The 27500-nt window shown below is 41.1% G+C and overlaps 4 protein-coding genes across 4 annotated transcripts in view; 3 read left to right on the top strand and 1 right to left on the bottom strand.

Annotated features, from left to right (window-relative positions):
• LOC138008394 (translation initiation factor eIF2B subunit epsilon-like) overlaps positions 1-4425 on the top strand; it is a 24841-nt gene extending 20416 nt beyond the window's left edge. The window contains exons 20-21 of the mRNA XM_068855719.1: positions 1893-2057; positions 4274-4425. Of these exons, the coding sequence (XP_068711820.1) occupies positions 1893-2057; positions 4274-4345 (237 nt within the window). The 3' untranslated portion in view covers positions 4346-4425. The remainder of the gene's footprint in view (positions 1-1892; positions 2058-4273) is intronic.
• On the bottom strand, positions 4410-14909 carry LOC138008393 (uncharacterized). The gene is made up of 9 exons (XM_068855718.1): positions 14841-14909; positions 13640-13939; positions 11851-12066; positions 10320-11048; positions 9775-9884; positions 8618-8676; positions 7892-8025; positions 6449-6926; positions 4410-5622 (listed from the first exon to the last, which is right to left on the bottom strand). The coding sequence occupies exons 1-9, from the start codon at positions 14887-14889 to the stop codon at positions 5316-5318; spliced, it is 2382 nt and encodes a 793-aa protein (XP_068711819.1). The 5' UTR covers positions 14890-14909; the 3' UTR covers positions 4410-5315.
• Positions 14910-17726: 2817 nt separating this feature from the next.
• LOC138006310 (uncharacterized) lies at positions 17727-23907 on the top strand. The gene is made up of 4 exons (XM_068852560.1): positions 17727-17916; positions 18816-18880; positions 20373-20665; positions 21923-23907. Exons 1-4 carry the CDS (start codon positions 17856-17858, stop codon positions 22416-22418), a joined length of 915 nt encoding a protein of 304 aa, XP_068708661.1. The 5' UTR covers positions 17727-17855; the 3' UTR covers positions 22419-23907.
• A 2271-nt stretch (positions 23908-26178) lies between these two features.
• The window catches only part of LOC138006309 (ras-associated and pleckstrin homology domains-containing protein 1-like), a 7761-nt gene continuing 6439 nt past the window's right edge, over positions 26179-27500 (top strand). The window contains exons 1-2 of the mRNA XM_068852559.1: positions 26179-26276; positions 26477-26523. The gene's annotated coding sequence lies outside the window, so the exon portion shown is untranslated. The remainder of the gene's footprint in view (positions 26277-26476; positions 26524-27500) is intronic.

Genomic DNA, 27500 nt, shown 5'->3' with positions numbered 1-27500 from the left:
GCTTATAACATTAAACTCTTTCAATGTCCATACCTAGTAACTTAAGAGTACCTGGAATGATTGGTTGATATTCAAGAAAGTTGACAATCATCTCCTTTACTTCTTGGGATTCAAGCGCATACCCCAAGCGGCAGCTTAATCAAAGATGTCCTGTACAACAACCGGGAGATAACTTGGGCTACACCTGGGTGTACGCTCAAACACTGTGGTGTTATCCACATATTTAGAACGCAGATACCAACCAACCTGTAAACCAGGACAGAAAAAAGGACAGGAGCTAATTTAGTCCCTCGGGGAATCCCCCCATGATGATAATTATGGGAATCCCCCCATGAGAGGACAGACCACAACACCGGGAACTCCATGCACTACTCTTTGCGAATAGTGTGTTCGTTCTCTTACGTCACGTAGGAATATAAACATTAGGGAGTTTAAGAAAACAACGACGGCTACGGCGACGAAAACGTCACTTCAAACTATTAGTTTGAGCTATCCTAAGTGTTTCACAATGTTTCCACCTTCCACTTAAATTCCTTTTCAAATTATAGCGATGATATCGTTAATGTCAGCTTTTATCATTAATAGGGACTTTAAGATCTGCGACACGTTTGTCAAAGAGAACACCGCAAAGCAAAAATATCGTTGGTTAAAAGATGAAAAATGATTGTGCTGCACGCATTCTATCACATATTTTTGCCGTATTTTGCTCGACAACGACGTGAAATCGCAAAATTGAGGTTTTCACGATAACGTGAGCGTACATATGTGGACCTTTCATTGTCTATTTTACTCTGAAACCGCTCGTACCAATAACTATTTACTTTCTTGCTTCTTCGCCCACATTGTAGACACAATGAGACAGAATTCTTGGTTTGCACCCACGTGACACGGCGGCCATGCTGGATGGCAATACAATACAATGTGCCATTTCCGATTAGATGTTTATCTCGGTTTTGAAGCGAGTCTTGGACGGTGCTCAACTATTCGCAACTCATGTTCCATTTGAATGGTTGAGCACCAGGACCATCTTTGAAACTGAGGCATGCATCAGCTCGGAAATGGGCTATTTCTTTTCGCAGAATTTGCGTAATAATAGAGTTTAGTTCCCAGGCGATAGACAGGTTATTGTTCTTGCCATCCAACATGGCCGCTGTGACGTCAGACGTAAACCATCGATAATAGGGAGCTTAAGCACGTGCGTTTTTGAGACGCGGACGGCAACCGGAAGAGAACATTTCTCGTGCCAGGACAGTGGTGTCTCCTAGATTTTTATACTAATCATCTCTAATGGAGAAAAGATACTTAGGAATGTAAATGTAGTAGTGTCAAAACAAGATAAAAGGGAAAGCAGCTCACTTCCGGTTGCCGTCCGCGTCTCAAAAACGCGCGTGCTTAAGCTCCCTAATAATTGCGAAAAACGTACGGTAGAGCAAAAAGATATTTTGAGGTGATGTTTTTCGTTGACATTACCGTCGTAGATCGTCCAAACAAACGGTCTTTTGCTCCTACGGTTGGCACATTTGAATAACAAATTATTATACGACCATTTACGTGTTTCTAGTTTTTTGGTTGAATGAATCTCCTTGTTTATCTATATTTTTGTTCCAGTATTACTCTCTTAATGTAAGTAAACTGAATTGTTCTGTTTTTTTTTAACGGTTAAGCTTTCTTACAAGGAACGTTTTGCCTGTTCAGGTGTCCCATATCCTTTCCCAACAGCTTCTCTTTTTACGGCTGTTAACATGCCATAAAGATCTTGCGCCATCGAACGTGTGGCTCTTACTGCTCATTGCTATCTGACTTAGTGTGACAGTGAAACCGTTGCGCGTTGAGGAAAACGTTGCTCCGTCGCTCATTCTACCTAACTCTGTAATCGCTTTTCTTTCACGAAGGAATTTTTCCTTCATGCCATGTGGGCTGCTTCCATGTTTCAAGCCTTCCTGCATATGTTGTACGACAAAGAAGTTCTTGACGAGTCTGTCATTCTGCAGTGGTATTCACACAAAGGAGGAGATGTGATTGGCTTGGAAACTCAACGGAAACAATTGCGGCAACAGGTATGTAAGCCCGTGACCCTGTGCATTCATTTTATGGGGACTGTATTTTTTTTTTTAGGAATTTATTCTGCTTTCGGGATTTAAGTGTAACATACCCTGCAACGGCCAAAATCGTTGCGGGACAAGTTGCAAGAGCCGTTGCCGAAAGTACAATTAAGTTCCATTTTTTGTGCAACTGTTGTTGTTGCTCGCCGCAAATCCTTAGCTTTTGACGGGTGCCATTCAACGGCAATTCTTCGAAGCAGGCATGCCTGACGAATCCCATGAAGAGCGTGTTTGCAGGCTAAACTCGTCTGAACCAGAAGTCTGTAACCCATATGTACCGATCTGCGATGGAATGCGGCCAGTCTTTTTACGTATCAGCTATTTTCAGAACAGCTACTGCTAGATTTGTGCGAAAACAAAACATGGCGGCATTGCATTCCGTGCCAGATCCATGATTTTGCATTTAGCACGAGGAGCCTCGTGCCGCTTCTCGGTTGCGGACCAAACAGAGGTCTTGTGGTCATCAGCCCCATTTTGAGCGGGACCTGGGACCCGTTTCTCGAAAGTCCCGAAAACTTTCGGGCCCGAAAAGTCATTTGTGAAACTGCCAACCGCTTGTTTTGGAAAGCCGATCTTTTAACATGTTTTCAAGGTAACGAAAACAAAAATTAGTGTGAAATTTGACGAATTAACTCCTCTCGGTTCGTGAGATACAGAGGGAATTGTGACACCCGAAAATGGCCCGTAAGTTTAACTCCTTTCGAGAAACGGGCCCCAGCGGCCCGTTTCTCGTCAAGTCCCGAAAACGTTTCGGGCCCGAAAAGCCATTTGAGAAACTGCCAACCGCTTGTTTTGAAAAGCCGATTTCAAGCTAACTAAAAGAAACATGTCCGTGGAGTTTGACGGCTTAAATCCTCTCCGTTCTTGAGATACAAAGAGAATTGTGGCACCCGAAAATGGTCCGTAAAGTTTCGGGACTTTCGAGAAACGGGCCCCTGGCTCCAGTTTTATAAGTCAGAGTGAAACCAATGGGCCATTTCCGAGTTGCTGTTTGTTTCGGTTTCGAAGTGAGTCTTGGTGCTCAACTATTGTAAGGGAAATGAATACACAACTCGTTTGTGCACCAGGACTCGCCTTGAAAATGGAGCATGCAGCAACTCGGAAATGCGCTATTGCGCTATCTAATTGATTGTGATTTATCCGGTGGAAAGCGTTATCCACCTTTTGAACAATAGATCGTTTTCACGTGACGTCATCATTTTCTAAAATCCAAAACTAAAGAGCCACGAAAGTTTTTATCCTCATCAGGCATAAGAGGCGGTAAATTTGTATCCATCTGCAATTTTAAAGCTCAATAGCGTGCTTCGTTTGGAAACCAGAGCATTTTGAATTTCTGAGTTATAGCGGTGCGTGACACGAGGCGACGATCGAGTTTATTGAGAAATATATATTTATCTCATGGTTTTGAGCCTTTTTAGAATTTAAAGCATTAGGAAAAGTGCTTAGGTAAATAGCTGTCTGTTCAGTACAGATGATCACTCGCCTAGATAGCCAAAGTAAGTAACAGATGTTGACACTATTTTCCGGCCGCCATATTGGTGCACCACAGATGTGCACCAACATGGCGTTTTCATACTGGGCTCTGTAAATTTCTGCGAAACATTTCGACGAATATCTGAAGTTTGGGGAAACGCACGGGCCTAAAACTTGGAGAAGTGCCTTCTTCATTTATCTTCTACAACATCACGAATTGTTGACTTTTTCCACCGGATGGTTTTCGATTTATTTTTTTATTGCGTGACAGTGAAAACGATCTATAGGCAATTTTCACGATGGCGTCATTTGACTACAACTACCACAATTCAGTTTGTTTTTCTTTTCATATTTAAATTTTGTATTCCCAGTGGGGTAAAAATAACAATAGCTCTAATTAACATGAGACAAGCAAAACCTGAAGGATTCTGGTACTTGTAGTCAAATGGCGTCATCATGCAAATGTCCTATTGGCCAGTACTCAACCTCGTTCCCAGGGCCTCTCCCGTCGCTTACAGCCTGGCCAAAGGATAGGTCCTGGGACGAGGTTGGCCAGTATATAGTAAAGTTAAGTGATAAGCCGACGCCAAATGAAAGATGCGAGTTATGGACATCTGTCTGTACTGGTTATGCTTTTCTTGTATCGTATAAGAATGTCCAATCAAATTCGTTTTCTCACTTCTTTTGCTTTTTTTTAGATTTCTCGTTTCATTACTTGGCTACAAGAAGCTGAGGAAGAAAGCGATGATGATGATGATGACGAAGATTAGGACATTTTTTAAACAAATATGTTAGAACGTGTATTGAAGTTAATAAACATTTTAGCTTAAATCTGTCGTTGCAAATGCACTATAAAAAGTGGACCATTTACGTTGTGAGGGATGTGGTTATCTGGGGCAATTTCCTATGGTTCCGAAAACTAGGTTCACGCTCTGTTGTTTTGACTTCGTTGTATGTTGGCGAAACCTCACTAAATCAAGTCCTAAAGAAATTTTAAATTCTCAAGGAACGAAGCAGAAACAAAGAAAATTCAAACATTTGTTGAGCGTTTACTAGACAATGACATTTTTTTTTGTGGAAACGTTATTTGAAATCAACACTACCTGTTATTTTGTTATCGTGTGTTTGAAACTTGCGCGATTTTCGGTTTTCTCTTGGATTCTACTAATGAAGCGGGTTCAAAACGTGTAGTCGACTGGAACGCAGAGAAAGAATTGCATACTGATATTTTTCAAATAAATCTCGAACCAACCGCTGACGGACCAATCTCGTAAATAGACGGTCTAAAGTTCTTGGTCAGCGGGCGGTCACCTAAAGAGACTGGGTTCATCGAGTTTGGTTTACTCCAAAAATTCCGCCGTGTTTATTATCAGTTGAGGGAAGACACTTCATGCAAACTGTTTTTTTCTTGAAGCCACCATCCCCTGGCCAAGAAGTCTGAATTAGGAATATGAAATTTCAGACATCTCAAGGTAGCTTACGAGCGTGATTCAGTTTGACTTCCGGTCCGATCGTGCACGGCCTCAAAGGGAAACGTATTTCCGACTGTCTCTCTCAATACGCCGGATATAATTATGGCCGCTTTTTTTTTCTTATCTGGCGTGGGACGCGGATTGATCTATTAGAGTTTTTTTAAAGAGACTGCTACACGATCAAAATTATTAGTAATATTTCATGTCCAGCTTATCATGTCTCTTCAAGAGGGAATAGATAAATAGTTTATCGATTTGATATACAGATTCAACTGTTCGCTTGTAACAACTGAGCTTTAGGCCCATACTTGGGTTGAGTTGTGTGCTTGGTGACCTCGCCTTTCTTTGCCCATCCATCGTATTCGTCAGGTCCTGGATTATCCGGCGTTATGCGCGGTCGTGGCCTGGGGTGAGGTTGTTTGGGATAGGAAGATCTCTGCCTTGGGCGAACTGGACGAGCCATTCTTGCTGCATTGAGTCTTGTAAAGGGCTGCATTTTGAGACGTTTTCTCAAATATATCTGCCTTGCCAGGTTTCTCTGAGCGCTTCTGTATCGGCTGTATTGCTTAGACAGGCTGAAAACATAAAATTAAAGACAAAACAAATACAATTATCAACGATTAAGGTCAAATTCACCTCAATGGTGTTACAGCAGGCTGCAAACTGCTGTTGGTTTATCGATAACAGTGTTTTGTTTGTAATTTACGAGTTATTAAACCGAAGAAGAACCACAAGTGACACCTGATAAGCCCACGTAAAATTCGCAGCTGTAATTCTCTCACTCACAATTAAAGCTGGGAGAGGGTTGAATACACATTAGGAAGGATAACATTGACCTTTATATCAAGTGATACTACTGAACAATTCATAACTTGTCTCTGAATGTGGATTGGGATGTTCAAAATGGGTTACATTTTAAACGATTTTGAAATGTTTTGTTGCTGATTTTCACTTGTGATTTCAAACCATTGCAAGAAGAGCGCTCGTCTCGTTTATTGTTATAGGATAAAGAGGGCGTTAAAATATCATAAATAGACAAGAAAAACAGGGACATATAAAATAAAGAATTGAACAGAAGGATTGCAAAAGATGGCTTCAGTGGCTCTTGCAAGAGTCGGTTTTGGATATGTGCTTTGTTGGCTTATTGTTAACAATGTTCTGTTTTCTTTGAGCTATGAGTTATTACACCGAAGATGATACACAAATTACATCTCATAAACATACTCAGTTTGCATGCTCCTGTAAAATAAGTAATATGGGATTGTATTCAGTTTGTATTGTATTACAATGACTTCCGAGTTGTTAATAAAAGGTTTGTGCTGAGTCGTCATTCAAAGCCATGAAATGATCAAAAATTTTGAAGGGCGTAAATGAACCAGGAAGTCAGTTGTATCTGCTCACCTGTTGACCATCGATTTCCTAATAGCGCAACAAGAGCTATCACAACTCGGTGCGCAGTAAGCTGGGCAAGATGCGTGGCAAGGATTAAGCACATACTGTGTCGCACAGCATTGTTGGGAACACTCAGGATAACACGAGAAGTGACACGCTCCGGGGCACGTTATACTAGGGGGCGCAGGCGCCGGAGCGGCGTTGGTGACCGTCACTGCAGCTGCAGCAAAAGGAGCCTGCGTTGGCTCAGAACAGCAGTCGTCATCGCAATCCGGGAAACAACTATCGTTGCATGTTCCAGGACATGACGGAACTTCAGGGGGAGGAACTCGTGGGGTTTGACGAGGAGAGGGGTGGAAAGCGCAGCAAGTGGCAGTGCATCCTGACGCGTAGCATGTGTTTGGCTTGGAACAGGGCTGTGCGCAAACTCCAACGCCACTTGGCTGATCGAGCAGGCTTGGTCGAAGGTAACCCGCTGGAAGAGCAACTGAAAGTAAAAGAAACCGGTACAATTGAAATCATTTTTATACATCGCAAATGGGACATGATCGTGTCTGAATTGATCTCTTCTGGGGGCGTTTTCCATTCGACCAAACACTTCGGATTAAAATTTTGGGTCTACCTTGCGAAATAGTCCTGAAGTTCTTGAACAGTGATTCTGGAACAATTCCGTCCCATTGGTTTATTCTTCCACGCGTGTAATTGCCGTTTACGTTTTGTGGCAAAACTCATTAATGTGGCCAATCGCCGGAAAACGCTTTTCCGTTTGCTAAATGAAATTATCGAAATTTTAACTAAAACTTCCGTTCGAATTGAAAAAAAAGGGAAATTAAAGGAACTTTATTTAATTGTCAAATCTTCTAGCGCTGAAACACTAATTGGGAACACTGTAAACTGGAATCAACAAATAAAGGCAAATCACATCAAAGCGCCTTAAAACTAAATTACATTTGACCCATCTTTAGACAGTAAATCAAATGTTTTTTTTTTAACTTTGTTTCCTTACTCACCCGTTCCCCATCATTGGTGTTTAATTTCTCGATACCCTTTGCCTTTTCGTGCTAAATCCTTTGATACGAATTAGAAAAGTCGCACTTTTACCAAACCCCGAAAAATGATAATTAGATTGTAAATACTATGTGGTTTTGTGTGGCCACCTCAGGCTCCTGTTCCATTTTCCTTCGTCCTGCTTTGAACAGTCTTTTAGTAAATTTGGGAGAACAGTGCGGGGGAACTGGACTGGAAGTATTCGCTAACCAGTTCACAGAAGTGACGAACTTGTTTGCCGGTACTGACCAAAAATACGTTCACTTCTATGTTATAAGCTACGAATTTTGAGGTCTTTTTCCATAAAGCCATCTTTAATTCAATCTTACAACTTCAAGAATTTCTTTACACTCAATTACTGGCATTCCCACTATATACGTGGCTCAAATACATAATTGTTCTCACCGGCAGAGTCATATTTAGGTGCTACTGGCATCCCTTGAAGTACTCCTGACTGCAATGCAAGTGTCAGCCTATTAAGGTGTCCTACTGCGTCCTTCGAAAACAGGAGTCCCAATGTAACAATGACACTGCCATTTCTGTAATGGGAACGAGAAATATTTTTTTCCCGGAGGATATCGATACTTAGCTGACGAAAAGATGTACTATCCGAACCCCTCGTTGACATGCGCCCTTCGTGACATGCACAAGCATTGCGACTTTTTGTCGAAAAGGGAAGACGAAGACAATATTGTTTGCTTTGCGATCGTGTCGAACTTTTAACTTTCGTTGTTTCAGACACCGTGACCCTCTTCTGGTCGTAACTTTTAGATAAGACTGTTTCATGACCACGACATTTGTTAGAGAAAGAGCAGCAACGAAACGTACCAAAATGCGTAGAGAACTTACAGAGCGTGCAAAGCCTTTTCTTGTTTACAAAACTTACTTGTCTCTTTATGCCATTTTCGTTCTTGTTAATGTCGTAGTTACTCAACCTTTCTATTGGTTCGGTAATTACAGTTTTAGGTGAATGTTCTCTACTGATCGGCTATGCATCAGCATTGTTATCTCAATCTGCACCCGTCTGTGGTCGAAGATGCCACACTCTAGCCAGTCTTCTCAAACTTTTAAGTGAGAGGACCCTTAATAAATCTCTAGCATGGGATTGCCAGTGAAAGTTAATTATGTTACCTGACAGATATGAGCTGGACTTCTTGAAAGTCATCGTCATCATCAAACAAATTGATGATCTAAGCAAAAACAACAGAATATATTTAAACAGAGAAGGATTACGTTTTTGCAAACTTTGACCGTGTAGCACTTATATGTGAACAGACTTAACTGATTAGAGTGAAATGTGAAGTGCTAGTTTTCTACCCCATATGAACCATGTGAGCGTTAGCCCTACTAATGGAAATGGGCCCACACAAGGACAGAGAAAAACTCTGACTAGGGTGGGTCAGAGTGGGTCCTTGTGTGGGCCCATTACCATCAGTAGGGCTAACGTTCACATGGTTCATATGGGGTAGAAGACTAGCACTTCATATTTAAACAGAGTTTTTACTAGCAATAAAACAAGAAGACTGATGAATTGCAAGTTCAGTATGAAAATTTAAAGATGATAATATTCCTGAGAGAAAAGTTAGGATAAATTGAAAGCCTCGTTTACTTTTCCCTTAGTACAAACCGGAATAGGTCAAAGTTTTGTTAATTTTCACTTGAATAACAAGGTGGAAGAGATAAGGAGTTGCTTTAGTTGGACAATAGGGCGGCAGTGTGAAATTGGCAACAACTTCCATTTGCTTCAGAGTTCCTCTATTTCCGGCCTCACAACGTCGAACTCAGGCTCCCGCTGGATGCTCTTTCAAGGAAAAGAAAGAACCCTGGGAATCAAATTGCACGTGCTTCCGGTTTTTTTCCAGTAGGACATTTCTAATGAGCAAAATGGTCACACGACCAGTAGTTGGTAAACTTGAAGCTAGGGCTTTATAGAATCTCAAGTTAAAAGGTCTTGTTTCACTTGACCAGAATGCAAATTTTCATAGAGATACCACTTAAGATCAAGATTTTCTGACCATTTGAAAAGTCGAGTATTACACAAGCGACAAGCTTTTGCCCTCCAGTGAAATTACCCGGCACGATAAAGCAACGCAAAAAGAGAACACGCGAGAATAAATAAATAAGGATGAAAATTTTCGGACTACTAAATCTCAGGGGAGAAATTCTACAGCGGTTAAAACTCATTTAAAAATACAAGGATCGGGATGGAAATCATTGAAACGTAAGTAGGGAGGGGTAGCGTTGCGTTCGCTAAGGAGGGGGGGGTGGGGGAGGAGGGTCGAACTTACCGCGCCGGTGACGTTCTGTTTCAGTTGCTCAAACGCTGAAGTTCCTGGCATTTCCATATCAACTGAGTAGGTAATATTTTTGAAGCGAATAGCGACCCGGAAATCTTTACCTGAAATAGAGTTAATAATGACAATCTAGTCCACAAATGACAACGATAGTTAAAAATTTGAAACTGGACATTTTCAGTTATTGGCTTTTTTTAAGTGCGTTTGGATTTTTTCCTTGTAACGTTCAATAGTTATTTAAACAGAACGCGAGATTGGTTAAGAATTCTCGACCTCACGTCACTTTCTCAGACGTCCAATCAGAACCGTGGTTTGTTATTCGCACGCGATTTCCAGCGCTGCATATCCGAGGGCTACCTACGAAATTGAACAATTTGACTTTTTCCCTTTGTTATGAAATCAAAAATGCTCTTTGGCAGGTTCTCTCTATTCACAATTCAGTTGGATTCCCATCTGAGTTCTGATGTAGATTTTGCCAGTAAATAAATGATGTGAATTTATATATTTATCAGCTTATGGAATCCATGGAATGCTCAAACCTTTTTGTGGAGTGATAAGGTCCAACTCTGGGGACAACTTGGCGGGACCTGGCAACATGGGTTTTTTAGGGAGCGGCTTGGGCACCTCTGGAGGAACGTATGTGATACCAGCGGGTGGTTCATGGACCTTTGTAGGCGGTTTCTGATTATCGTTCATTTGTTGCTGTAAAAACTTCTCAACGGAATCACTGTTCTCTTTCTTTGCGTTGCTACTCTGCGTTTCTTGAAGTCTCTGATGCATTTCATTCGTCGTTGCGTCGTCGGGATAAAACGGTCTCGACTGTTGGCGATCCGTTCCTTCTGTGGCAGATCCGGACTGTGCCTTTTGTTCGATTGGTCCTGCGGGGCTTAACATTTTATCCGTCTCGCCATCTGCTCGACTTGTCGATTTTTCACTGGGTGCTATCTGAGAAGTTGCATTTTCCCCGGGAGGGTTTGCTTCTTGCTTTTCTGCGCTGGCCACATCATTTGATGGCGATGGTGCAGATGGTTGTGACGTTGTTGCTTGTTGGGTCTCCTGTTTTGCGTAGGTTGCGTCAGGCTCCAGTCCACTTTCAAGACCGATATTTTCGCTTGGCTCATACTTGGCTTCATGTTGCTCAGGGGAACTGGGGCGGCTTGATTGCACCGTGTTTTGTAAATCATTGGGACTTGGTTCAACATTAATCTCTTTAAAATAAACCACGTTTGGGTCATTCTTGCTATGTGATGAAGAGGATTCATCTTGAGCTGAAAATAAATAGAGAACTTCAGGGGCGCAGACGGGAAAGGGGGGTGGGGTCCTGGGATGCCCGTGACAGTCAACAACATAATGCAACCCACATCAGTGAGACTGGAACAGAGTAATTTACATCACCTGGAACTCACTTCATTTCTGCAGCTATTTTGTAGGCTCACTTTCACTAACAACTGCGTGGATGTCGACACGACCAACCCGTAAGTCCCTGGGTGTGAGAACGTAAGAATTCCTCCCCCCCCCCCCCCTCCCCGCCCATCCTTTGAAAAATACTAGCTACACCCCTGAACTTAAGATTGGTATTTCAGCCCTTGATCCTGGAGCAAATGTGGTGTTTAATGGAAAGCAACTCTTTGCTAGGTTGAGGTCAACCCCGTTCCCAGGGTCTCTCCTGGGAACGAGGTTGAGGTTGTGGTATACATTTACACTAAAATAATCTTTTAACACTCTTTTTTTTTTGTGAGTTGCAATTCAGAAGTAATTAAGGATCTTTCAGATCTCTAAAATGTCCCATACATTTTATTTGAAAACATATAAATATTTAGGGAGATTAAGTACGCGCGTTTTTGAGACGCGGACGGCAACCGGAAGTGAGCTGTTTTCCCTTTTAACTTGTCTTCACACAACCACATTTCATTGCCAAGTTTCTCCATTAGAGATGATTAGTATAAAAATATGGGAGACACAACTGTCCTGGCACGCGAACTGGTCTCTTCCGGTTGCCGTCCGCTTCTCAGAAACGCGCGTGCTTAAGCTCCCTAAATTGTTTTGAGACGGGGTCTGTGTACTCCATACCTGGCGTTTGGTTGCTCGAGGAGTTGTTGACCGTGTTGTCTTGTTTGCTATCATCAGAAGTTCTTTCTTTGAAATCCGGGACATTATCATTAAACTGTCCGGCGATGTTTCCTGGTGGGCTGTATCGAGCCACTAAAAAGAAGTTCCCGGATTTACTTTGAGCTGTGCCAATTCCGAGTTCTTTGGAACCCCTCCACACCAGCTGGCTAAAGTGACCTGTGAAGAGCGTGGGTAGTTGAGCGTTTGAAGGTGATTCCCGTAAAATAAAGCGTGACGCATTGTATCGCCAAACTTTGTTAGCTGTTGTATCAAGTCAAGATGATGGCAAAAAAATGTGCTCATCTGTGCGATACGACACCGACGAATTCTAATTTTTTTTATATATGCTGTCCCACCTGGAATGACAATTCAATTTAATTGATTGCCACAAAAACTGGGTATAGATTGTTTTATTTTTTTTTCCTACTTGATGAAAATACTTATCTTAACAAAACTAAATTGTAGTAGCAAGGACCAACGTAACAAAAAAAAAAAGAAGTACCAGATCCTGGTGAAGGTTCTAATCAGTGTATAACTATTTATTTAAAGGCTGATCAACGGTGAAGGAATATTTGTTGTATTTTGTAACACCCCGAAAAAAGGTAGTACCTTTCGAAGTATTGGCAAATACAACAAATATTCCTTCACTTCTCGTTTGTTATCTCACCAACACATAAATGTATTCTACAAATATAAGGTCTAATTGAAGGTTGCAGTGATTGGATGTACGCATTTTTTAAAGCCAGTTGGATGGTGAAGTTGTCGCATACCGTAGCCTTGAATAACTACAGGTCATTCTTGTCACGAGAGCTTTGGATCGTATGTCTGTGCAGATTGACTACGGGCTTCAAACTGGTCCTGATGATAGATTTGCAACACGTGGCATGCACTTATGTCCAGAAATGCGCATAATTAGATGCAAGTCCAATTTTGATATCCAACACGAAGTGTCCCGTCAAGTCTAAGCATATACCGTATTAGAAAATAGCGGTCAAGAAATTTTTATTTTCTCTTTTTGCTAATCATCCTTACTAGGTTCACTTTGGAGCAGAAATTCTTTGGAACTTTGTTCGTGCTAACGAGGCTAGTGAGGATGATTAGCATAAAGACAAAAGAATAATTTACTGGTCGCCATTTATGAATACGGTCTATTTTGCTACCATTTCCAACAACAAAGTAATTTCTAAAGATAGTGTTGTGTTTAGCTTTGGGAAATTGAAACTTATGGGGAGCATGAGTGGGTCAGTGGCAAGAGCACTCGCCTCCCACCAATGTCGCCCGGGTTCAATCCCCGGTCCCGGCGTCATACGTGGGTTTACTTTGTTGTTGGTTCTCCCCTTGCTCCGAGAGGTTTTTCTCCGGGTACTCCGGTTTTCCCCTCTCCTCAAAAACCAACACTGCTAAATCCCAATAGATTCCGAATGCACGGACACGTGTTGAACGAGCTCCTGAGCGCGCTTAAGGTGTTTCAAAATGTTGATCTTTTTTTAGTAGCAGGTTCTAGGGGGAGATGGCTTTGTGGCGTAAATTGTCTGTATTCTTCGACACGATTGATTTTCAAATTGACGAAAAGAGCAAGGGGAATAACTTCGTGACGCCCATCAAATTCTGCGTGCATCGAATTTCTAGACATAGCATTTCTAGACATATCTGGTGGCACGGACGAACGATTTTGTCTCATGCCCCGTGTGAAATACCACTCTCAGCCTTCTGACTAATTAAGGTGAATGATCCATTTGACTCTACTTACTGGTACTATCATCCAGATGGGGAGACTTGAAATTATAATTCTTTATTTCTTGGTACCAGTTGTTAACGGCTCTATCACAAGCCTGTGACGGGTCCCCTCCGTACATGTAAAACAGGTTTTCTCCATCAAACGACGAAGAGTCGTGCTGGAGCTGGTCTATTGCTGCGAGGTGATTGGCCCATCTTTGCGCATTTACAGCAGTCTCCGCTGACCAGTTGAGCGGTGGAACACCGTGCTGTGCTCGAATTGCATTATGAGCTGCGAGGCAGTTCCGAATGAAAGAGCTCTGGAAAGGATGAACTAAGAGCAAATAGTGGAAATAAAAAAACCGCCGTTAGTACGGAGTCTACGTGAAATCTTGTGCAAGCCTTAGCTTGATAAACGGAAAAAAAAAAAACAATTTTCTCAGCAATCTTCAATTATGATGAGGAGAAAACGAAACTCTTCGAGATCACTCCTAATCTCAGATCACCTCTTATCATTAAACACTCAATGGGTCTTTCGCAATTTTTACGCCAGTAGAAGGACCTTCTCATTCTCGATATTGAGGTGACCCTAGGCGGAATCGATCTGTGTTAGGGACCCCCTGGGCTAAACTTCTATTTATTTGAATCATCATATATAATAACAAAAGAATGGCCCCTCCATACCGTGTTTGTCGCTTATGAGGTTTATTTATACTCTGGATTATTGCCTCCTCTGAGATACTCCAATAAGTTTATGTAAGATTAACCCAGATGGCATCTTCTTTTCGAGTTGCCAGAAAGGGAAGTGTTGTTCTGCGACAGGTACGTCCGTTTAGAGAAAATTCGTGCCCTGAAGTTCAAATAGTGCCCTCGGTCTGCGTTCTCGGGTGGTACTTGAGACCTGGGGCACAATTTTTATCGATACTAGTGTTCCGGCAATGGCCAAAGCTGATATATATCTTCGCCGTACAGAGGTTGAACCCTAAAGCGATTTTCGACACAAAAATGAATTTATGACTAGTTGCAGCTATTTGAATGCATGTATCGTCTATTATTCACTGTTGTTTATCTTTCTATATTCCAAATGTTATTGCCGTCAAAGGAAAACACGAAACAGGTTTCTATATTACACTAACTTGGCAGGTCGCGAGAACTCTCCCACCTACATTTTAGAGCACACTGGTTGATTTCGGCGACGGCCTTGCCTCGACTACTTTTAACTAATGATCTCTTACCTTGGCCGGAGCAGAATAAGAAAGTGATAGCGAATAATGTTCCCTTCATCTCTAATATGAAAGAGGAAGCTCCATTGGTAAAGTCAAGAAGAAATGAAACCATCTATCATTAATAAGTTGAACACACGAGGTCAGTGTCATTACCTGCCAAATGTATGTCGCTTGAATGGGCGATCTATTACTATGAAATCTCTTGCAAAAAAAAAAACTAAAAGGGAATCATTGATGATGAGGAAAACTGAAGATGAGGTGGTACATTGAGGTTTGTTTTTGCTGCAATACGCTTGAATGGCGAATATGGAGTATTTGATTAGACAAGGGCGTGGCTGACTTCTTCGGGTTTTAGATTTGCATGGGGATGACCCCAATGACTGCCCACCACTGAGTGGTGATTGACAGGAGTTCAACCCACGAATTTAGTGGCATGCCTCAAAAAAGATTTTTTAAAGTTCTGCCGGTTGCGTTGCCATGCTTAACTAACGAATGGTCGAATGTGAATGGACTAAATATATCGATTTATGAGTTGATATCATGGTAAATTGGTCACTGTAAAGAAATTTGAAAGATGACGTCTCAAGCGCCTTTTAACGCTTCGTGAATTCGCTCTGATGAAATGACGAAAGGCGGCTAACTCTCGAAACGTCAGCTTTCAATTTTTTTACTGTCTTCACTGTTACCACATAAACTTCGCTGATAAACACATTTTTTTGTCTCACTTCCTCAACGACGCAGCAACAGAGTTACTTTAGAAATCAAACCCCTATTTCCATTTTATGATTTTATGAATGGAATAGTGAAGATCATAATTAGTTTTAGATGGTAGCGTGTTGCAGCATTCATTGGTAACGTATCCACTAGAACTTGGAGATGAAAGAGTAGAAAAGTTCGCAAAACGTTCTGATTACTTTAGTGAGGTCTTGGGGCATTCAGCTCTTCTTCAAAATTCTGCAAGGACTGCGCTCACCCGGTCTACAGCAGTAAGTAAAGGAGCCAAAACGCGGGGCCGGGGGTCGGGGTCGGGGTGCCTTTTTTTTCCAATTTTTTTCTTGTTTCAATTTTTGTCGTTATTCTCCTGTACTGTTGTTTTCGAATGACCGGCATCTGTCCTTCATTTATGGTGGAAATTAGTTAAAAACATTAAGGAAATTACGGAAGCTATAAAAAATTCTTAAGGGACATCTCAGTTTTTTTTCTCTAAAGCGGACTTTGCTTTTTTTGTGTTTTAAAATCGAAGTTGGTTTTTGCGAGCATCTGACTTAGTCTTTCCGAAAATCGGAGTTTGTTTTTCGAAATTAGGGTAATTTCCGAAAATGCTGAAATTAGAGTTTATGAAATATACGCCAACTGTCAGAAACACTGCATGATGCTGGGAATTTCAGACTGAAATTTGGGTTTTTTTTGGGGAATATATGCTAACTCCTAGAGACACTGAAGACTCGCTGAGCTCCACACTTTAAAATAGAATTTTAATGTTTACTTCCTGAGGAAAAAAGGCGGGATGATCGTCACGCAGTCACGCTATGTTCTGTTTCATTTGAATTGTATTGCGGAAAAGGTTTTTAAGAAGTAAATATTAAAATGTGGTTTTAAAATGTGGAGCTCAGCGAGTCTTCAGTGTCTCTAGGAGTTAGCGTATATTCCCTACAAAAACTCTAATTTCAGTCTGAAATTCTCTTAAATAAAGATGTCCCTTTCGTAGCTTCTGTATGTTCCATATTTTTTGACTAATTTCCACCATAAATGAAGGAAAGATGCCGAACATTCGAATCTAACATTACAGGAGAATAACGTCAAAAATTGAAACAAAAAAATTTGGAAAAAAAAAGACACCCCGGCCCCGACCCCGGCCCCGACCCCGGCCCCGGCCTCACGTTTTGGCTACTACCCAAATTTCGCGCTTTCATCTCGCACCTGCCCACGAGGCAAGGACGACGACGACGGCTACGAGAATGTTGTCTAAAAATATTATTTCCTTTTACTGTAATAATTTTGCGATTGCTCCAAGTCGCTTGGCAAGGAGAATATGAATCCACATTGCAAGAATAAAATTGGTGAGAACGGTGTGGATATTTAGAGCCGGAAAATTGAAAATTGATCGTCAGGTGCTCTCGTCCTCCACATGACCTCAAATTTGATCATTTCACGTCGTTGTCAAGACGAGAACGGCAAAGAAATGTATCAAAAGGTAAAACGCACGTGCAGAGCGTGCAGAACTATTGTTTTTGCTAATTAAAGGGCCGGCGGCATTGGTGAACACAGGACTATTATTACCTGACTTTCTCCACCCTTAAAATGGTCGCGTACAGCAAATGCCGAAACAATGCCAGTCTCCTAAAGTTTTTCATACGGTTTAGAATCATGATTTCAATAAGATTCGCAAAGTTTGTTGGTAATTTCCTTTATTATAAACAAAGTGAAAAGCATGCCAACCCTTGAGTGTGACAAATCTCAAAATTTATAAAAAAATTTGTCGTCAACACAGGCGACATTTTAAATAAAGCTGGCCTAAGGCCAAGCTATGGGACTTTTAATTTTTGACTAATTGAAGTTTGTTTAATTTAAAATCCGAAAAGAAGTAGTTTTATAGACTAAACATAGACGAACAAAACAAGAGGAGCGAATTAAGGCAACACTATCATAATTTTCGGTTTGTAGAACCCATTACATATGTGCTGAAATTAAAAGGCCCATTTCTAATCTAAATATATTTCAAAGCGAGAGCTAAAAAAGACAAAAAGCAGTATCTTGAATATTTTCGGCAACAAAATTTAGTTTTCAGACACTTGAGTTTTATTACGATTCCGACAAACTGCAAACAATATTTTCTGAAACAGTCTCATCTAAAATTGTTGAATAATTCATGTACCAGTCGGAAACTCGACTCTTTTGGCAACGAGAAAACCTGATGTAATCCACTGGCTGAGGTTACAGATTATCCGATCAGAAAACCTCAGATAATTGCTGAGGTTGCGCTACACTCTGATACGAAACAGACTCGGTGCTTTTTAAATGTAAATGGGTGGAAAATCAACAAGGATTTTCATAGGAATCCTGGGCTGGGCTTGCTGTTTACATGGTAAGAAATAACTTGTAAAATAAAAATATTTTGACAATGAGAGGTGAAAACCGAAAATAGCACAGACAAAATGAGAGTCTTGTAGATAGATCTTCTTTCGAACCTAGTTCCTTGCTAACAATTATCAGTTAGCTTAGTTGAATGCACCGCGCCAATTTTTTAATGTAGAAGGGCAATAATCAGAAGTTTTTAACCTGTTCTTTACGCTTCTTGAACAGTTGTTTGGTCACGTCAAGGGTTAATTGTTGGTAGTTATCTGCTCGGACGCACAAGACGCAGAGGCGGACAGTCTGCCAGCTTCGCTACTCCAGACTGACAAAAATCATCTTAATTCACTTTGCAAAGTAAACCAAAACTAGCCTTTACCGGCGACACTTTTATATTAATCCCACCTGTAGAATTGCCAGCGAAGGAAGATTTCACTTGCCAAAACTGACGCTTTCGTTGCATTCGAAGTTTGACAGTTAAAAGCCAGAGGATACAAAACTTCTTGAAAGTTAAATGGGTCGTAGAAGTTTTTTTCTACAGATTGGCTTCACCACCGACAGGTTGGCTTGTTAAGGGTTCAGCTCCTGCCGGACCAAGTCCTTAAATAACTGAGGAGAAAGTAATGCATTTGTGATCACATCTACAAGACTTTCAAGTCTTCTGTGATAAGACTAAGCCGGCTATAAGGCGTATGTGCTGTCCGACAACCAATGTTGGTGGCAACTTTGAAAACGAATGAAGGGGTACATGAGTTTCTCTTAAAGGAACTTTGGTGGTGTATCGTTGCCGGAAGTGAAACACGAAACTGAAATTTTGCAAGGAAATAGCAGTAGGCAACCGAATGGAAAAGCCTTTTCTATTTTCTTTTTTCTCACAGCTTCTTAATCTTCGTCTCTTTTGCAATTTTTAAGAAATCCTCTCAGCTCCTAACCCGGGTTCATTTATGAGCGCTCAACCGCCAAGTGCCATGAAAGTGGTATGTAACAATTTTATTTTAATAATTGTTTCATTATTTAAGATTATACAGGAGAAAGGAACACATACCGTGCATTTTACCTTTCGACACACCCATCCGAAAAATTGGTTTTTGCCCTGAGCGGGACTCGAACCCACGCCTCCCTGATTACTAGTCGGGCATGCTAAGCCACTACACCATCAAGGCTACCACGCTGGCAACGCGCGCAGATTAATGAGATGACTTAGCAGCGTGGGGATCCCTAGGGCCCAACTTTCCTTCACTTGAGTGTGTATCCTTGCCTCTAACCATCTGGAAATAATGTTTGCAACCAAATGTATTCCCAATTTTTACAAAGATAGCATTTGTATCCGAAATAAATGATTTTCAGACTTAATTTCCAGGGCGCCGCCTTCCATGACGTGTTAGCGTTGCCCTGTTGTTATAATGGCTGAGGCCCCACTAGCGCTTGACATCGTTGTTAATGCATTTTTACAACGTATTTTTCCCAGCTGCTGTTAACACCAGTGTTAACACTAGATCAAGTTGTGCTAGGTTAGTTACGTGACGTCGTTAACGCGACCTCTACGCTAGCATCGAACTGGGTTTTGCTAAACGATTTGTCAATCTCAAATGTAGATTAAATTACTCACCAGATAAGATCATATAAACCGTGCTTTCAGAGTTGAAAACTTCGTTGAAAAATGTGCTTTGGTTTTGCTGCGTTGCGTTGGCAACAAATTCTTACAATGATCTTAGGAAAATGGCCGGTCCCATTTGAAACCGCTTGACAACATTGTAACACCGTTGTTAACAGCGACAGTGGGACCTCAGCAAATTCAAAAGCTTTTTGTGTCAGAAAAATAAGGCAACTGTAACACGTCACAATAATTCAAGATAGCGGCTCCCTGGAAATCTGAGAGAAAATAAGCGATTCTAAATTTACCTTTCCCTAATACATTCGTCCCTAAAAGCTTTTACTCGATGCAAAAAAAAAAAAAAAACGGTTCTGATGGACCATGGTAAAATCATGTTGGATTGGTACTGCGTAATGGAACTGAATTATTGCGTAGGGTGTAACTCAGGACAGCTTACATAGGCGCCTCTGATATCCTATGTGTAGCCGGACCCCACGCCTCTGGCATCTGATGTACAATTCATGTAAGATCTCGGAGCACAGCAACACAGCCAGACGTAATTAGTTGTGAATCGATTTTGATGATGGAGGAAACCCGGAGTAGGCAAACAAAGGTTGTGGTCGACTGTAACTCAGCCCATATGCAATCGAAGAGGAGGGGGGCAAGGTTTATGACTAATTCCACAGCATGATTCCGTAGAGTGTACAGTACGGGGTGTTCCCAGATAATCATCCATCCAGGTATTTGGTGATCAAACGGGAACCAGTGTGTTCCTCTGTACAAGTCGTACGCTCGCTTCCATTGTTTCTTCGTCTTGTTACACTGACAATATGAAGGACTAGCTTTCTAATTTCGTTGTCTCTTTTTCCCCACAGCTAAATTCGATAGTGTGTGAGGGACAGAAAGCCTATTTATCATGTCGAAGCATTTTCGATCAAATCAAAATTGTGGAAACCATGTACGGTCGTAAAAGTCCATCGATCTGTGTTCCTCCAATCGCTTCCTCTAACGCAATGTGTCAAGAAGAAGCAACACAAATCAACCACCAGATTAAGGATTTGTGCGAAGGAGAAACTGACTGCGAAATTGCTGCTAATAACAACTTTTTGGCTAAGGCTGGAACCACAATATGCCCTGATGTTTACAAATACTTGGACGTGAAGTACAGGTAACCAAAGTCAAGGTTAGACTTAAAAAAAATCCGCGAAGTAAATGGAATTAAAACTAACCCACTCACACTCCATACGAATCACTGGTGAAGTTTCGGAGGTGAGAATAGAACTTTATTTCTCTTAAATGTCACAGAGTCATAGCATTGGCTGTATTAGAGAGTTCAAGTTTTTTTACCCCGAAACCGCTTGTACCCAATTTATATACTTCGCCCTCATTGTGCGACGTGAACGAAACAGAATAATCGCGAAAGATTTATGATAGTACATGCATATTTTTTGAGGTGACGTTTTCGATGACGCAATCGTCGTAGATCTATTTAAACTAAAGGACGTTGATGACGTTTCAGACGCATCAAACGCCTCAAAAAGGGGAAGGCACTTATGTTCGAGGGATAGCGTTTAAATGAACAATTTTCTAACAATGGAATATCAAATAACACCTAGACACACCTTGATTTCAGGTTCAGTGGGCCCAGCTCCAGTTTAGAACATCACTCTATTTCAGCTCGGGCGCAACCATGTGGTCAAACGACTCTTGATCATATCAACGGGAAATCGCTAAGCCGCTAAAGGTTGGCACAGTCGTTTCATCACCTGATCGATTGGTGGTAAATTCTTTAGAGAGTTTAAGCACACCTGTACCTGAATTACAGACGGTGAACGGAATTGGATCTATGACGATGAGAGCATCGTTTTAAAACCCGTTTTAAACGTCGCATTTTACATGTGCCGAATCTAATGCCAATGAGAAAAAACTATTGTTTCCGCGCATTTGCATTAGATTCGGCACATGTAAAATGCGACGTTTAAAACGGGCCTAAGTAATGTTTAAAGTAATATTCTAAGCGTGGCCTATATATTGTTTTCACTCACGTGATCAGTAACCTTGTTTTCCCACCGAAACAGAAGAAAACGTTTGCATGATAATAAAGTTCAATTCCCGGAGGATTAGTTGGGTACAACAACCATGGCCGCCGTTCTATTGTTTAGGAACACCAACATGGCTGCCGTGAAGTCACGTGAAAACACTCTATTAAGAACCGCCCCGTCGGATTCTGATCTGAGAGGTTTAATTTCTCGATTAGTAGAAAAATGTCATGGCTTTAAATCGCTTAAAAGGCTTTAGGTATTTTCACGTATTCTATTAACTATCGTTTACTCCAACTGCAAAGGAGATCTCTTGACTTAAATCAGCTAACTTTGTCAAGACTCGAGTGTAAACTCTGGTAATGGAGAGACGTTTTGTATCACAGGTGCATACCTCGCTCCGCCGATTTCAGTGAAGACAGCGCTTCAGAAACCTCAGAAAACAGCCAATCAGTGAGCGAAGTTATAGCAACTAATGGAGGGGAAAGCCTGGGTTCTTCCTCATTTTACACCTCATCCTCTTCGTCATCATCCAAATCCGCTTCTGTACCGGAAATTACCGTCCAAGAATACACTCAGACCCAACCAGTTACGACTGCTACGTCACAAGCATCTGTCACTCCAATCAGCCACAAAGCAAACGGAGATGAAGTTACCGAGGAGTTTACCCGAACGGATAGTGCCCATGATACTGTAACAGAAACGTTTCCAAGTGGCCAAGCGTCATCCAAATCGACAGAAGTTAACGAGACGGTCAAAAAGTCAGAAACCCCTAAAGGGTCTGGAGAGGAGCAGAGTGAAGACGCCAGTGGTTCAGGGGAATGGGAAGGGATCAATCAACAACGAGACATTGTGTATGATATGGGCGAGAATCATCCTTAGCAAGGAGTCAGCTTCCACTGCTGCTACCTCCGTCGTTAGCGTTTCACCTTCAAAGTGAGCTTAGTAGGGGTATTTCCGAAAACAATGGTCGTTTTGTAATTTTCAGGCACACAACCAAGAAAAAGAGATCATCATTTTTTATAGTTTCACATCCGAATGCGACAACATATGAATCTGACTTTTAGATACTCTCTATTTAATACGTTAGTTTTGTCTTCAACGAAGACGCCAGTGGTTCAGGGGAATGGGAAGGGATCAATCAACAACGAGACATTGTGTATGATATGGGCGAGAATCATCCTTAGCAAGGAGTCAGCTTCCACTGCTGCTACCTCCGTCGTTAGCGTTTCACCTTCAAAGTGAGCTTAGTAGGGGTATTTCCGAAAACAATGGTCGTTTTGTAATTTTCAGGCACACAACCAAGAAAAAGAGATCATCATTTTTTATAGTTTCACATCCGAATGCGACAACATATGAATCTGACTTTTAGATACTCTCTATTTAATACGTTAGTTTTGTCTTCAACTAATGATTCAGGTTATAATAAATTAATTAAGATAGAGTCTCTTTACTTTGAGAAACGGCTTACATTTGCGATTAACGTTCTTTACGATGACTACGAATCAAACTCCTGAAACGCCAAGTTCAGTCATCTCATGGCCCCAACCCCCTCTAAAGGATGGCCAGGCGAAAGACTCTCTCGACTGGCCACCCTTTAGAGGAAAGGGGGAGTTGGGGCGAGGAGACGGTTGACAGTTTAAAATTGCTAGGTTCAGCCTCGTTTTCATGACGAGTCCAACTGCATGAGTTGGTTCTACCTTTAATTAAGTGAAAAGAATTTCATCACCGAGGAAGACTTTGGACTCGTTTTGAAAAAGAAGTTCAGAAGGTGATGTAAAAGGGTCAGCACGCACAAGACATCAAAGAGGTCAGGAGCGGAGATCTCCCACACTGGATTTGTACAGCTACACAGAGATATTTTTGAAACGCGATGACGAGATGACGCCCTTACCAACAAAAAGACACGCTGGAACATTCATCAAGTCACATAGGTAGCCAAATTGCGTTGTCCTTTCTTCATTGAACCTAACACGTCATCTGAAACCCATAGCAGAAATAAAGGATTAGAACTAGATGATTATCTTCGTCTTCTTCTGTGCTGGTGACCGGCGTGACCATCACATATCGACGCTAGAAAAATATGATTTTGAACGTCATAGCTTCTCGCCATGCTTAATATCTTTCTCCCGGTTTTAAATAGGGAGGTTATGCGCGAGATGTTTTTGAGCCATGGATTCCAGCCGGAAGTGAGCTGTTTTCCTTTTTAGCTTTTCCTGACAATGCAGCACCGTTGTATTACTAAGGGTGCGTTCGATTAACCCTATTCCGGAATAAGAATACGTGGAGTGATAATTAAAAACGGTATGTTTGGCGTTTTGAAGCAACAAGGATAATAAAGATATGTTTAAGATAGCAATTTTAATTTGAATCTCCGTAAAAACGAAGGATTTCTAACTTCCAAAGACCGTATTCATAAATGGCGGCTTAGTAATTATTCTTTTGTTTTTATGCTAACCATCCTCACTAGCCTCGTTAGCACGAACAAAATTCAAAATGATGATTAGCACAAAGACAAAATAATAATTTTTTGGCCGCGATTTATGAATATGGTCTCTTCCATGTATTCTTATTTGGGAAAACGGTCAATCGAACGCACCCTAAGTATCTTTTCACTATTAGAAACCAACAGTTTAAGAATCTGCAAGACTCCATTTCCGAAGAGTAAGATTTACCCAAATTGTACTAGTCCCCATCAGCGTCAGAAAATTGTCTATTTTTAAACCAACTTTTGCGAGAATTTAAACAAAAGACCAAATCGGTCAACGTTTGTAAAAACGTAACGTAACCCCGTTCCTTGTAACTCAATGTTGTACCCATTTCAAACCCTTTGGGAATAAAACGTTTTGTTCCAGGTATTTAAATGTGAATGCCACATTATAATGCAAATGCAATACACAATGAGTGCGGTCACATTTGAGAGAAACATAGTGTAACACTGGTGTTGACACTACTCTGGTGTCTGCTATCTGGTGTTTCAGTTGAATCCCTAGCTAATCCGAACACTGAACTATAGAATTCGATTTAAATTAACACTAGTGTTAACTCCCTAAATGCGACCGCAACCAATGAGTCTTAACCCCGGGCAGGAGCTCATCAAGAGGAGCCTCTATCTCCTCTAACTCCTTGAGTCAACCCTTTCCCGGGTAAATTTATTTTTAGGAACAGGTTTTTCCCGCGAAAAGTATCATAATTCCCTTGACGCTGAGATAGCTCTGTTTTGATTGGCTTTTACAACAGTGAGCGTGCTGAATGTCCCAAGGGAGATTGGCTTTTACAACAGAGAGCGTGCTGAATCTCCTAAGGGAGGTGTTCTATAAATAAATCTACTCGGGAAAGGGTTGACTCCGAGGCCAAGTATGGGAGATAGAGGCTCCTCTTAATGAGCTCCTGCCCCGGGAGATCTGAATTTGGGTACAACATCAGTAAGCTAAGTTAGCTGATTGGGTCTATACTATTTATTTTACCGCAAAACTTGGTTTAAAAATAGACACTTTTCTGACGCTGATGGGGACAAACCTAACACCAGATTCTTACTCTTTGTGTCGGTTTATCCTCACAAAGGGGTTGGTGTTACCCAGGCATCACTAAGAACTTACTTGCAACAAAACCGGCTATTGCCAAAGCTTTACTTGCTGAATAATCATCTTGGCAATGTTCCGGACGGTTTTCTCTTGGAGCTAGATCTTTCATTCTTTCTAAATCTCATCACGCCGTGATTTGAAAGTTTTCAGACATTAGGAGAAAAGGAGTTTCTCCTTTTCTCCTACAAAATAATACTTTTAAGCCAAAGAAAATAATGCTTGCAATCAGGTTTGATTAATTTTTATTTCATAAAAATGTATGAGAAAAAAATTGCTTCTTTCCTGGGAGCAGTTATCTTGAATAACGTGCCATTGTGGGCCGGTTATTCTGACACGAAGAGCTATTGTGCAATACGGGCAACTGTAACAAGTCACTTTTATTCAAGATAGAGTAAAAATATAAGCGATTCTTTAATCCATTTACTTGCAATACAAACGCCTTTTTAAAATTCCAATAAATTTGATTGTAAGTATTTTTTCCTGTGGTTAAAAGCTATTTTGTTTAGTTGGAGAGGAGGTTCTCTTTAATTAAGAGCTAAAATTTTGGCCGATTTTGTGCCAGTCTGTCTGCACTCGTGTAATCGGTTACTCACGTGACTGGCACAAAAGTACTTGCAACTTCTCAAGAAACTGATTTGGTGCTCCAGCATGGCGCATTTGGCTTCGTTTTAGCTATTGATTTGGACACCATCGCCTCGACCATCCGAAGGTGGTGCGATGAACATGCATGAGAGCTGTCTTTGGCGGCAAGGTCGCCAGAAAAATGATGATCTGCGACGTCTCCGCCTGCGAAAATGCGTCGCGTTTCTTGCGATCACATTTCAAACCTCTCCTCTGGGCCCGCACAAATCCCACCAGCTGCGAGGCCTAACTTGACTTCGCAGAGCGTGAAGCGATTCACAGAGCACGAAGACGCGAAGATTGAATGCTCAATGAAGCGCTTGTCTAATGATGCTTTCAGTTTACAAAGGAACACCGCATTGTTTTATTTACGAGCCTAGGTAAGACTGCTGTTCGCGCAATCCGACCAGTCTTTTGTTGTTATGGTCACGGGTAGTAAAATTGCGTCACAACTATATTTAGAATTCTCCGCCATTACGAACTTTCTGACCTAGGAGCCATGTTGGAGACCACAATATAGGAGTTTTAATGAATGGTAATTAGCGATAATTCCTTATGTCATTCTGTTAATGCTGGATTTAAGAAATTAGTCTGACAATTTTTTCCCGCCATGCATTGATTGTCTCATTCGACGACAAGTGGCTTAAGTGTGAAACTCCATCAGACAATCTTTTGTCATTTCAAACCTGTTTAAAACGTAGATATTATTTGTGACGAATTTAATTCATTTTGTAGAGATATTTTAGGACCCTGCGGAGTCTGAAAGTTAAATAAAAATACTGGTAAGTGATATGTATTTTATTCCAATAGTTCTTAATTATTTTAATCCCTGAAATAAGATCACTGATACCCAACCGTAAACCCGTGATTTGCTAGATTGTTTGTTTTAAACCGAAACACGATAACCTCTACTTACTCTAATTACTTGTCGATTAAAACGATTTCTTCCTTTACCATATTAAACCGTTTTAATTTCTACATTTTAAGTCTTCTAATAACAACTTCAAACGCCCTTATTCGTGGTATGTTTAGATTTTTCTGTGCACCTCACGGTGAAAATGTTTCGCGGGTACCAGGGGTTTGGTCGAAGGAGTAAAGTGTTTGTGCCAATTAAATGTAAACAATGGCGTGGTGACCATGATCTGAAAATGTCTCTGAACTACAGGTACGGTGGACAGCTGTTATAAATGACATATACTCATGAAGTCAAGCGAGTGACGAGTGCAAATGACAAACAAACATAACGCGGAGTGTAAAGCTTGACTGTCCTCTTAAACACAGTTGTTACTACAGTAATTTTCGGCACTCTGTATTCAATATTCAAAATGCTTCCTTGTCCTTGAAGTCTTTCTAATTTTTAACTTTTCTAACTTTATTTACAAACAGTCATAATTATACAAACAAGACCATGATGGCCCGCAGTTAGCATTGCTATTCTAGGCGGGCCACTTACATTGCGACATTATAACTGGCTCTCACAAGTAAACAAAAAGACACTTCAAAATTTACAAGAATTACGCAAACAAGAATTACACAAACAAACGCCTTGTACATAAGAGAAAATAATTTTTTTTACCCTAATCCTGGATTATGTTAATCGGCTTTTGAACAACCGGGCCCTGGCTTTAATTCTTAATATCTGCATCTTTAACACAGTCACCAACGGGCCTATCGTATGTTGACTTAAGCCAAATGACTGGTTTTACTGCGACACCATCAAGCAAAATTTTCGCACAAGCAACACACAAACTCTGTTGTG

This window comes from Montipora foliosa, chromosome 6 (assembly GCF_036669935.1).
Source record: "Montipora foliosa isolate CH-2021 chromosome 6, ASM3666993v2, whole genome shotgun sequence".
Classification (NCBI taxonomy): domain Eukaryota; kingdom Metazoa; phylum Cnidaria; class Anthozoa; order Scleractinia; family Acroporidae; genus Montipora; species Montipora foliosa.
The sequence above is the reverse complement of the archived record's forward strand: the minus strand, read 5'-3'. Positions and strand labels throughout refer to the sequence as shown.

Excerpts from the sequence above, each read along its gene's own strand:
- LOC138008393 (XM_068855718.1), bottom strand. The coding sequence starts at position 14,889 with ATGAAGGGAACATTATTCGCTATCACTTTCTTATTCTGCTCCGGCCAA. Across the intron at positions 9,885-10,319 it reads CCTTATCACTCCACAAAAAG|GTAAAGATTTCCGGGTCGCT; the intron begins GTTTGAGCATTC and ends ACTCTATTTCAG. Across the intron at positions 8,677-9,774 it reads AACAGAACGTCACCGGCGCG|ATCATCAATTTGTTTGATGA; the intron begins GTAAGTTCGACC and ends GTTTTTGCTTAG.
- LOC138006310 (XM_068852560.1), top strand. The coding sequence starts at position 17,856 with ATGGGTGGAAAATCAACAAGGATTTTCATAGGAATCCTGGGCTGGGCT. Across the intron at positions 17,917-18,815 it reads CTGGGCTTGCTGTTTACATG|AAATCCTCTCAGCTCCTAAC; the intron begins GTAAGAAATAAC and ends GCAATTTTTAAG. Across the intron at positions 20,666-21,922 it reads TACTTGGACGTGAAGTACAG|GTGCATACCTCGCTCCGCCG; the intron begins GTAACCAAAGTC and ends TTTGTATCACAG.